This window comes from Panthera tigris, chromosome E1, assembly GCF_018350195.1.
Source record: "Panthera tigris isolate Pti1 chromosome E1, P.tigris_Pti1_mat1.1, whole genome shotgun sequence".
Classification (NCBI taxonomy): domain Eukaryota; kingdom Metazoa; phylum Chordata; class Mammalia; order Carnivora; family Felidae; genus Panthera; species Panthera tigris.
Genome location: NC_056673.1, coordinates 27,118,887 through 27,131,356, shown reverse-complemented (window position 1 = coordinate 27,131,356; position 12,470 = coordinate 27,118,887). Strand labels below are relative to the sequence as shown.

At 38.1% G+C, this 12,470-nt stretch overlaps 1 protein-coding gene across 2 annotated transcripts in view; it reads left to right on the top strand.

Moving 5' to 3' along the window:
• Positions 1-12,470, top strand: part of DHX40 (DEAH-box helicase 40) — a 46,605-nt gene that overhangs the window by 28,055 nt on the left and 6,080 nt on the right. For both annotated transcript variants that reach the window (XM_042967600.1, XM_007086738.3), the window contains 3 exons: positions 10,048-10,162; positions 11,234-11,342; positions 12,050-12,144. In XM_042967600.1, the coding sequence (XP_042823534.1) occupies positions 10,048-10,162; positions 11,234-11,342; positions 12,050-12,144 (319 nt within the window). The remainder of the gene's footprint in view (positions 1-10,047; positions 10,163-11,233; positions 11,343-12,049; positions 12,145-12,470) is intronic.

Here is a 12,470-nt window from a genome sequence, read left to right as displayed (position 1 = left end):
TTTTTCTCTTTCTCTCTTGATATACATATATGCATTTTCTTTCTTTCTTGTTTGAATCATTTGGGAACATTGCTCTCTCTTACCACAAAATATTTATATATATGTATATGTTTACTAAGAATAAAGGCAATCTCTTATTTAACCATAGAACATTTATCAAAAATAGGAAATTTAACAGTGATATAATACTATTATCTAGTCCAGAGTCCATATTCAAATTGTCCATTTTCCCTAGAATATACAAAAGTAGTTTTAAAATTCCTTAGGTATACCATTCTTTGTTTACAGTTTTTGTGTTGTTTTTTTTTAATGTTTGTTTATTTTGAGAGAGAGAGAGAGAGAGAGAGAGACAGCATGAGTGGGGCAGGGACAGAGAGAGAGGGAGACAGAGAATCCCAAGCAGGCTCTGCAGTGGGGCTCGAACTCTCGAGTTGTGAGATCATGACCTGAATTGAAACCAAGAGTCAGATGCTTAACCGACTAAGCTACCCAGGTGCCCCTACAGTTTTTGGGTTTTTTTTTAAGGTAAAGTTTATATGTAGTGAAACATAAATCTTACGTGTATAATTCAATTAATTTTTCAAAGTGCACATACCATATAACCCACACCCCTGTCAAGATATGGAACAGTTGTATCACTCCAGAAAACTTCCTCAATGCCCCTTCCCAGTCAGATGCTACCCTACCTTCCCTCAGTGAGTCATTCCTCTATCTTTTTTTTTTTTTTTTTTTTTAGATTTGGCTTTTGTAAAACTTTGTATAAATAGAATTATACAATATGTACTTTTCTGTGTTTGGCTTCTTTTGGTCAGCATCATGCATGTGAGATTCATCCATGTATTTAATCAGTGCTTTGTTCTTTTTATTGAGTAGTAATTCCACTGTATGAACATATTACAATTAGTTTTTATCTATTACCCTATTGATAGACATTTGAATTGTTTCTTATTTGGTGCTGTTTATAAATAGAACTGTTTTGAACATTCCTCTGCAGGTCTTTTGTAGATGTATATTTTTATTTCTCTTAGGTAACTACCTAGGAACAAATTGCTGCATTATTGAGTAGGTGTGTGTTTAACTTTAAGAATTACTGGAGTGGCACCTGGGTGGCTCAGTTGATTAAGCATCCGACTTTGGCTCAGGTCATGATCTCACAGTTTGTGGGTTTGAGCCCTGCATCCGGCTCTGTGCTGACAGCTCGGAGCCTGGAGCCTGCTTTGGGTTCTGTGTTTCCCTCTCTCTCTGTTCCTCCCCTGCACGCTTGTTCTCTCTTTCTCTTTCTCTCAAAAATAAATAAAACATTTAAAAAAATTATAAAAAAAGAAAAAAGAAATTGCTGGGGCACCTGGGTGGCTCAGTTGGTTTAAGTGTCTCTCTCTTTTTTTTTTTTTAAATGTTTATTTATTTTTGAGATAGGGACATAGTGCGAGTAGGGGAGGAGCAGAGAGAGGGGGAGACACAGAATCTGAAGCAGGCTCTGGGCTCTGAGCTGTCAGCACAGAGCCTGATGCGGGGCTCAAACTCATGAACCATGAGATCATGACCTAAGTCGAAGTTCGATGTTTAACAGACTGAGCCACCCAGGTGCCCCTAGGAATCCGACTCTTAATCTCAGTTCAGGTCCTGATCTCAGGGTTGTGAATTCAAGCTCTAGGTTTGCTCCATGGAAACAAAAACAAACAAAATTGCCAACCCTTTTCCCAAAATGGCTATACCATTTTAAAATTCCATCAGCAATGATAGTGCAATTTGCACCACATGTCTTCCTCAGTGTTTGATATTGCCACTTTATTTTTTACATTCTATTATGTATTGGTGATCCTTATGGTTTAATTTGCATTTTCTTGGTAACTAATATTTTTGAGCACTTAATCATGATTGTTGGCCATTTATCTGTCTTCCTCTGTGAATTATCTGTTAACATCTTTTATCCATGTTGTAATTTATAAAAAGATTTTGGGATCGCCTGGGTGGCTCAGTCGGTTAAGCATCTGACTTCAGCTCGGGTCATGATATCACAGTTTGTGAGTTCACCATTGGGCTCTGCTGATGGTGTGGAGTCTGCTTGGGATGCTTTCTCTCTCCCTCTCTCGCTGGTTCTTCTGTGCTCCCTATCTCCTCAAAATAAATAAATAAATTTAAAAATTATTTTTGGAATCTGAGAGTTTTTAACTTACTCTGGATACAAGTTATTTGGTATGTATGAATTGCACATAGTTTTTCCCACTCGGTGGGTTTTCTGTTTGCTTTCTGAACAGTATGTTTTGATGAGGGAGCTTTTGAATTTTGTTAAAGTTTAATATATCAATTACTATATTTTTGTAGTTATTGCTTTCTGAATGCTAAGAGATCTGGAAAAAAACTGGAAAAGCTTTACAGTTTTTAGCTTTTAACTTTAGTACAGTAATCCATCTGAAATTAAGTTTTATATATGGCATGAGGTAGAGGTCTAGGTTACTTTTTTTCTCTGTGAATATCCACTTACTCTAGCACGTTTACTGAGAAGATTTCTTTCCCCCATTGAACTGCGTTGGCACCTTTGTGGAAAATCTATGGACTGTATATATATGAGCCTATTTCTGGACTTTATTTTATTCCATTGATTTGTCTGTCCTTATGTCAGTGCCACCTTGTATTGACTACATAGCTTTATGATACATTTTGAAATCAGGTATTACAAGTCTTTCGACACTGTGTTTCTTTTTTGATACCACTGTGGTTATTCTATATTCCTTGTATTTCTGTATAAACTTTAGAATCAATGTATCAGCTTTTTCAAGAAAAGCGTGCTAGAATTTTGATAGGGATTATGTTGAACTCTTTATTCTTCTGCTTAACATGTCTTTCTTGTGGGGATTATAATATACATCTTTAATCACAATTTACTCAATGAATATTGCTTCGTGTGAAATATAGGAAACCTTGCAACAATTTAGTTCCATTTACTCCTCCATGGTGTGTGCAATTGTTGTCATATATATTAAAACATAGGAAATTTTAAAGGAAATATTGTAATACTGTATTTGGGGTTTGTAATATACATAAACAAGAAAGGATGAAAAATTAAGTCTATTCCAGAACTGGATGTAGAAGTCCAGGTATTGGTTTTAAAATTTTTATTTCTAATCTTCTGTCTCAGAAGATTGTTGACTCAAGTTCTTAGCTTTTTAGGTTTTTCAGGTCTTAAATTTTAACTATGTGTGTGTGTGGTTTTTTGTTTTGTTTTGTTTTTAATCAAGTCCTTAAGTTCGTTTTTGGTATCTCAAAGGCCTTTATTTGGGACCTACACTTTAGCAAAACATTATTTGAAAGTGAATTATATTTGTAGGCACTCAAGGAAATGAGAGACTTCCCTTTGTGATCCTAATACTCGGTCTTAGATATCTGTGGACATAAATCTAACTCTTTAGACTATTCAGAGATTATAACCAATAAGAATATGTCTTAGAGTCTGTGCTTTGATTTGGTACTATATTTTTGATTAAGTCTTGCCTTTGTGAAGCGCTTGATGTTGGTCATGTAAATGGATATGAAACATGAATGACCCTGAAAGTACTAAGGTATCTCAGAGATTTATCAGTGTTTCTAAATTCCACAGAATGAAAATGTAGCTATAAAGCAGTGACCTTTTCTATTGTTATGTCAGACACAGGATTGAGGTTTTTTCCCCATAAATACTGACCTACGCCTCTTTTTTCAAAAATAGGGGCGCCTGGGTGGCTCAGTCAGTTGAGCATCCAGCTCTTGGTTTTCACTTGGGTCATGATCTTGCAGTTTGTGGGTTCGAGCCCTACATTGGGCTCCATGCTGGCAGCACAGAGCCCTCTATCTCTGCCCCTACTCCCTGCACATACACTCTCTCTCTCAAAATAGATAAATTTAAAAAATAGATAATACATATACATGAGTTGTTATTATCAAATATATTTCTATGTTATAGGCCCAACAACACAATTTTTTTTAAGTTTATTTACACAGGGCTCAAACATATGAAATCGTGAGATTCTGACCTGCACTGAAACTAAAAGTCTGGTGCTTAACCGATGGAACTAGCCAGGCGCCCCCAAACAACACAATTTTATAGATAATGTTTCATGCAATTTCTTTTTAAATCACATAAGGGGATATGATAGAAGAAATAATTATATTCTCTTTTTTACATACCTACATACTTAATCAATGCTCTTTTTCAGTGTCATTCAAATTATTGTCTAATGTCACTTCCTTTCAGTCTGATTACCTTCCTTTATTATTTCCAGTAAGTCAGGTATTACCACAATGTATTCTTTCAGGTTTTGCTATCTGGGAATGTTTTTATTTTGCCTTCATTTTGAAAGATTGTTTTACTGGATGTAGGATTCTTAGTTGACAGTTTCTTTCAACACTATGAATATATCAACCCACAGTCTTCCAGCATCTATCACTTCTAATGAGAAGTCCTTTGTTAATTTTATTGGCTTTCTCTTGTGTATAATAAGTCATTTTTCTTCAGCTATTCTCAGTATTTTGGCTATTATGTGTTGATGGATCTTTTTTCTTTTATCCTACTTGGAGTTCGTTACTGTTCCTCAGTGTGTAGATTAATGTTTTTCATCAGATTTTGGAATTTTTCTACCATCATTTCATTAACTTTTTTTCTGCCTCTTTCTCTTCTTTCCTTCTGACAGTCCATTATACATCATTTCTCTGAGACTGCTCATCTTTCATCATTCTTTTTTTCTCTGTTCTTTGGTTTGCATACTCTCTCTTGATGTATATTTTGCTGATTCTTCTGCCAGCCCTCGCTGCTATTGAGAGTCAGCTACTCAGCTACTAGTTGGTTGGAGGTTGTATTTAAGACTTAAGCTAGTGATGTTTTTACCCTTTACTTTTGGATCTGTGTTGTGTGGTCTGGAGACTGTTTTCATAGTTCAGAGAGTTAATGAGTTTCTCCTGTGTTCAGCCATAGACCAGAGGTGCAGATGTTGCCTTTCCTTTTGCTTCTCAGAAGGTAAAACCTTGGGCATCTACATAGTCTTTTAGAATATCAGGACAACTATGGGTTTAGTAGGTTCTCTGATTTTTCTGTTAAGATTTGGCCTATCTGCCTAATTTTTTTGTTAGTCTGCCTCAAATGGTAACAGATTAAGCTATTAGTCTCCACTGATTGCTTGCTGATTGCTCTGTTTTTGACAGTGTTCTTGGGGCATAAATTGCTCCAAAGTCTAGTCCAGATAAAGTTACCCCTCCACCTTGGCAGGGACAAATTATTGCTGGTTTTTAACAGTGCTTATCTCCATCCTCTCCTGGGAAGAACCTCTGTGCTGTGGAGCAGGAGCTGGGAGTAGATTGGGAATCTACTATTCACTGGCTGCCCCACCAGGATCCTCTCTATAGAGCAGAAGCTTGAAATGAGAGGTGGTGGGAACTGTTGCTTCACTTGCCACCTCTGCCCAGTATACATCTTCTTCAGCACAAAGCTTGGTGAGATGGCGTCTGCAGATATTTACCAGCTGCCAAAAAACCCCAACAACCCAGAAACCTGGAATAGCTCTAGAAAACTGGGAGTAGTGGGAGCTACCACTCAGCTGTCGTGCTCACTAGGCCAGCTTTTCTGCGTTACAGAGCTGTAAGGGAATGGAAAGCTGTGATGCACTGTCATTAGCTGTCCCCCCATTCATTAGCTATTTGCACCTGATCCTCCTTACAGAGTAGGAGCTGGAGGTGAGGAAAAGGGTGCCGCTTTCAGGCTGCTAAGCCCTCTTCCACACACAAAACTATGGGGGGTTGAGTGTAGTTCCTACTCAGATGTGATGCTGCCTACTGTTCTCACTGAATTCCATAGATTCAGTCAATCTCCAGAGACCTTGAATGATTGTCTTTGGTAATTTTGACTAGTTTAACAAATGTCTATCTGGAAGAGAGGTTTCACCTAACTCCTCAAACTATTCCCCATACATGTATATAGTTAAAAATTCAAACACTACACAAAGTATTAAATGAAAAGTAAGTTCTTCTCTCTTAAACATGTCCTTAGGTCTGATTCCTAGAGGCAACAATTGCTACCAGTTTTTTATTCATACGTAGATACTATGGCTTATATATAAATATACACCTAATTTTTAAACCTGGATCATGAAGAACTTTAGCTGCTGCAAAATGTAGCTTCAGCTTTTGAGATGGTGACTTGGTGAGATCTTGTTATACCCAAAACGTGTATTGGCTTTCCAGCTGCATTTGTAGTCTTTATAAGTTAAGCAGTACTTTCTGGCTTGGGTCTTTATAGATCATCTAATTTGGTTTACTGTATCCTTACTGGTAAAACTGGGTAGTATTCTCAGATCTAACATTAAACAGAGATTATAAACATCAAAATGATCATACTGTCAGCATTTTTAGTAATCTCTCTTTTGCTGTAGTGAACTGTATACAATGTCTCCTAGTATAGGGACTACTTTAGAAGTCAGACAATGGAGTGAGGGCTGTTAAATATTTTCTAGGTTTGTTTTTTTTTTTTTTAAACCACCTAAAGGCATTGCCTTAAAATGGAACAAATTTAAAATAACAACACTGGGTAGGTTCTAAATCTTTCATTTTAACTGTGATATTTTTAGAAATAAAGGGTATTTTATGTGTATGGGACACTCATTGTTTTATTCTTCTGCTTCAGCTCTGAGGACTGTTATTATTATTGATATCCTCTGTGAAATAGTTTTGCTTTCTGATTGATTGCTATATAGAAAAGTATTAAATTATTTTCCCAAATGGAAAGGTTCAGCTGATATAACCTTGTTTTGCTGCTTCACCTTCTTAACAGTTCTTGCCTCAGTAATATCTGCCTATTTGCATGAGATAAAACTGATAATAGAATTTCGTCTGGGGAAAGATAATAAATTAAAGACAATGACAAGCCTACTGGAAAGTAATTAAAGATGGCTAGTCAAACTTTTGTTTAGTTAGAGGATAAACTTGCTGAGATTGTAGGAACTGTGTATGATATGGATTGTGACTTTCCTGTACATATCCGGAATTTACTATGGGACTTCTGCGTGTTTTAATTTTAATTAGTCTATTTTGGGGGGAGAGTCAGGGAAAAGGAACAAAAAAATGTTTCTATTCTCTTGACTTTGAGAATAATGAAGGAAAGAGACAGAGACATAGAGAAGGTAGCAATGTGGGATGGACAACCAGGGAAGTGGTATGCTCTCTACATTTTTAAAAATGTGAGTGAGCAAGCCACCGCTCTAAACAGCAGGGATCCAACATTAACCACACAGAGTTAATCTTCACAGAATATGAGCTGAGCTTAAAATTTTAATCTACACTGGGGCACCTGGGTGGCTCAGTCGGTTGGGCGTCCGACTTCGGCTCAGGTCACGATCTCGCGGTCCGTGAGTTCGAGCCCCGCGTCGGGCTCTGGGCTGATGGCTCAGAGCCTGGAGCCTGCTTCCGATTCTGTGTCTCCCTCTCTCTCTGCCCCTCCCCCGTTCATGCTCTGTCTCTCTCTGTCTCAAAAACAAATAAAACGTTAAAAAAAATTAAAAAAAAAAAAAAAAATTTTAATCTACACTAAAATTTGTTGCAGTTATTCTGACATTTTAATAAGAGATAGTAAGCCACCTGTGTAAATTGTGCTAGTAGGTATTACAGCCAAATTGAATGGTCAGCTAGAGGCAGAGAAAGGAAGAACTGAGCCCAGGCAAGAAGTGTCTCTGAAGGTTCATACCCCAGGAGTCCAAGGCACTCTACAATTCTATAGCAGGAAACACAATTCATTGATCCAGGAGCTCCTGTCTGATAGATAGGCTTGTCTCCTAGTGTTGGGAGCCAGGTCAGGGTGATGCTTGAGTCTAGGGCAATTTGACTTTTGTCATAATACCTTTAGGGCAATGGTGATTCAGTGCTTGAAATTAAATGTTTTGGCTTAAAAGTCAATTTCCCTGAGTGGTTCAGGAGATGGGAACTGTATTTTCACCTTGACAGGGCTGTTTGTATGGCCCGTAATCATATTCTCTCTCCTCTTGTCTCTAACTGCTTCCTTTAGTTGTCACCTAGGTAACAAAGGTCAAAGCTACTTAAAGCCTGGGATGAAAGACTTTTTATCTTCATGGGTGTTTTCTTTAATCAGATTCCCTTCCTCCTAAGACCAGGATCTGCTGCTTTGCAGATTCACTTCATAGTCTATATAAGTACTTCTCTCTAATACCAGGGAACATGGTGCCTATGCTAAATCTAGTTGTGATGGGTTTACTGAAGGAGAACAAACTGTAGTACGATGTGGTACAATGAATGAAGGAGCCCTAGGAAATTTTGAAAAAAAAAAAAAAAAAAAAAAAAAGTGGTACTCTGAAAGAAATTTAGCTTGGGCAAAGTGGTATGTAGGGAACTTGGGCAATCAGAGAGCATATCAATCCTGAGTGGGATAGGGTCATTGTCAGTAAGAGATAAATCTCAAAAACAAATGTTGAGCAAAAGAAATCAGACACATGAAGTACATTTATACAAAATTTATACAAAAGCCTTCTGTGGGGTCAGAAGTCAGAACATGGTTTGTGGAAGAGAATAGGTAGTTATTGGAAGGAGAGCAAAAAGAGGGCTTCTGGATGTTAGTAATATTCTGTTTATTGATTTGGGTATTGGGTACATTGGTCTATTATGTTTATTAACATTGAGCTGTACAGTTGTGATCTGGTAGTTTTCTGCATGCATGTTTTACTTCAATATAAAGTTAAAAAAAACAAAAGGCTCGTAGTAGTTCAGTTCTGCTTATATGATGGTCTAATTGCCCCAAAATAGGAACTGGATAAATAGGGACTGGTTAAATTGTGTTCCTCAAATGTTCTTATATCCCTGGGGAGTACAATGTAGCTATTCTGAGAATGAATAATTCTACTTGTACTGATATGAAGCCCGTTATTAAATGAAGTTTCAAAACATATAATGGATTTATGTAAAAATAAACCACTGTATTCATTGGCTGGTATACACATAGAAAATAACTTGAACAGGACACCTGGGTGGCTCAGTCGGTTGAGCGTCTAACTTCAGCTCAGGTCATGATCTCATGGTTCATGAGTTCGAGCCCCACATCGGGCTCTCTGCTGTCAGCCTGTCAGTGCAGAGCCGGCTTTGGATCCTCTGTCCCCCTCTCTCTGCCCATCTCCCACTTGCACTCTCCCCAAGATCAATAAATATTAAAAAAAAAAGAAAAAGAAAATATCTTGAAGGACACACATTCATAACAGTGGTTAGCCATGAGGATTGGTTTATGGGTAATGTGACAAAAGTGGGGAATGTTGAACTTTTACATAATTTTTTTACCATGAACATGGGTTACTCTTATGATCAAACTGAACTTAAAAAATAAATTCTAAATACTATTTTAAAGGCAAATGTATTGAGAGAATTAATGTTACTGTTCTGGTTAAATCTCTGAAGTATGGTTAAAAGAAGGAAAGGAGTGGGGTGCCTGGGTGGCTCAGTCAGTTAAGCGTCTGACCTTTGATTTCGGCTCAAGTCATGATCTCATGGTTCTTAAGTTCCAGCCCCAAGTCAGGCTCCATGCTGACAATGCAGGGCCTGCTTAAGATCCTCTCCCTCTCTCTCTGCCCCTCCCCCACCCCTGTGCGCACAAATTTGTGTGTGCACGTTCGTGCTCTTTCTCAAAATAAATAAACAAAAACTTAAGAAGAGTGGGTGGCTCAGTCAGTTAAGCATCTGACTTCAACTCAGGTCATGATCTCATGGCTTGTGGGTTTGAGCCTTGCGTTGGGCTCTGTGCTGACAGCTCACACTGGAACCTGCTTTGGAGTTTGGTCTCCATCTCTCTCTGCCCCTCCCCCACTCACACTCTCTCTTGCAAAAATAAATAAACATTTTAAAAAATTTAAAAAAAAAAGAAGAAAAGAAGTTATGGAAGTAAATAGAGCCCTTCCCCAAGAGTTAATATAGTTCTGTCTTATTCCACTGCAGATGGTGAGGCAGATTCTACTGACCTTGAATAAACAAAATGAATGTAGGCATTTGATGTAAAGTATAACTAAATTGCCTCTCAACTTGTCATTTTAGTTGATCCAGAGTACCAGAAGGAAGCAGAACAAAGACATCGAGAATTGGCAGCTAAAGCTGGAGGATTTAATGACTTTGCAACTTTAGCTGTCATCTTTGAACAGTGCAAATCAAGGTATGTGAAATAGTTCTGTGTTAAATGTTTTTTAAATGTTTATTTTTGAGAGAGACCGAGCATGAGCGGGGGAGGGACAGAGAGAGAGAGAGAGAGAGAGAGAAACACCGTGTCTGAAGCTGACTCTGGGCTCTGAGCTGTCAGCACTGAACCCGACCTGGGGCTCAAACCTATTAACCGTGGTATCATGACCTGACACAAAGTCGGATGTTTGACTGACTGAGCCGCCCAAGGTGTCCCTAAACTTTTTTTTTTAAGTTTATTTATTTATTTAGTTTTTTGAGAGAGAGAGCAAGCAGGGGAGGGGCAGGGAGAGAGAGAATTGCAAGCAGGCTCTGTCTGTGCTGTCAGGGTAGAGCCCAGTGTGGGGCTGGAACTCATGAACCCTGAGATCATGACCTGGGTCGAAACCAAGAGTTGGAAGCTTAACCGACTGAGCCACCCTGATGCCCCTAGAAAGTGTCAGTTTAAAATATAGCTCCAATATGTATTTACTATGTGACTTTAGACAGTAAGGTTCAGTGGGGATACTGTTGACCTTAAGGCATTTTTGTGAACATTAGTGAGATTTATCTATGTTGGGTGACTATTACTAAGTAGGCATTTAGGTTATAATATTAGTTCTCTTCTTTCTTCTCTTCCTAATTCTTTCTTGAAAATGACCTTATTGAATTTTGATTTGCTAGAAGTACCTTAGATGAGAAAATGATTGGATATTTGTTAAACCATATATGTATAAAAAGAAATTAATTTACAAATTATTTTTAATTCACTCAGAGGCATCTACATTAATTTGTTTCCTCAAATTCCTTAAGTGGCTTTCTCAGTAATGGGACAGGTCTCATAAAAGGGCTAACTGATGCTTATTTGTTTTTAGTTTTGTAATAGAAATGAGAATGTTAGACTGCCTTTTTTTTTTTTTTTAAGTGAACTCTATGTCCAGTATGGGGTTCCAACTCATGACCCTGAGATTAAGAGTCACATGCTCTACTGACTGAACCCGCCAGGTGCACCTGTTAGACTTTCACTTCGAGAGGATATTTTAAAGATACCAGTATTTTTGTTCTGCAGTGGAGCTCCAGCTTCGTGGTGCCAAAAACACTGGATTCATTGGAGATGCTTATTTTCAGCATTTCGTGTTGAAGCTCAACTTCGAGAACTAATCAGGAAGCTTAAACAGGTGATTGCTATAGTGATCTTAAATCAAATTTTGGCAAGATTCTCTGAGTACTGTACCCCAAACTATGCAAATTATGAGGTATTCTGATCTCCGGTTTGTAGGAATAGACCCCATTCCTAACTGTGTGCGTGAGTACCAAGCACTGTTCACTGTTATCCTTTGGGGAAGTTCTTTCCCTGGCCTTGGGTAGTTTCCTCACATTTATATGCTAATTTAGTGCTCAGTTGAACACTGGCAGAGGCCCTCCTGCAGATCTCTGGAGTTCTGTTTCTATCCGAGTTCTCTTCTCTCCTGAACTCTTGGCCTGTGAACTCTAGCCATCTTGGTCTTCCTGGACTCTCAGCTCTGCCTCTTTAGCTCAGGGTGTTCTTCAGGTTCCACTGGGTTTTTCCTTCCCTGACCCTTCATCTAGAATCTCTCTCAAGGTTGACCGTAACCTGGGGCAGTTGTTGGACTTACTTCACTTATTTCCCATACTTCATTTACTTCTCAGAGATCGCTGTCCTTTATTACTTGATATACAGTGTTTTGGAAATCATTATTTCATATAAAACATTTTTTGGTTGTTTCAAGCAGAAGGGTAAATCTAATCCCTCTTACTTCATATGGCCAGAAACAGAAGTCTTTAGAAACATGTAGTTTTCAAAATAAAAGATCATTTCATATTATTCTGTGAGATTACCACTGTATATATATTCTTTCTATAGCAAAGTGATTTCCCAAGAGAGACCTTTGAAGGCCCTAAACATGAAGTACTACGGAGATGTCTTTGTGCAGGCTATTTCAAAAATGTAGCTCGAAGGTAAGCAATAATGAGCTTGAGAAATGGATAAAGAATACTACTGTATTTGGCTACAATGTTGAACTATTTAATATTAAAGATTGGTGGTTTATTTAAGCTCTGTGATTATGATGACATCAATTACAATGACTCTTCATGATTTTCACTTGTGCCGGGGGAACTGCAGTGGTACAGAGTGGGATATTGGAACTTAAGTTTGGTAGGAGGGAATTTGTAGGACAGCTGTCTAGCATGGGATATCGGCACCTAAGTTGAATGACAAGGGTTTTCTTGCAGAGGAGTGAGGCTCTGTGTGGAGTATGAAAGACAAACATGTTGAGCATGGC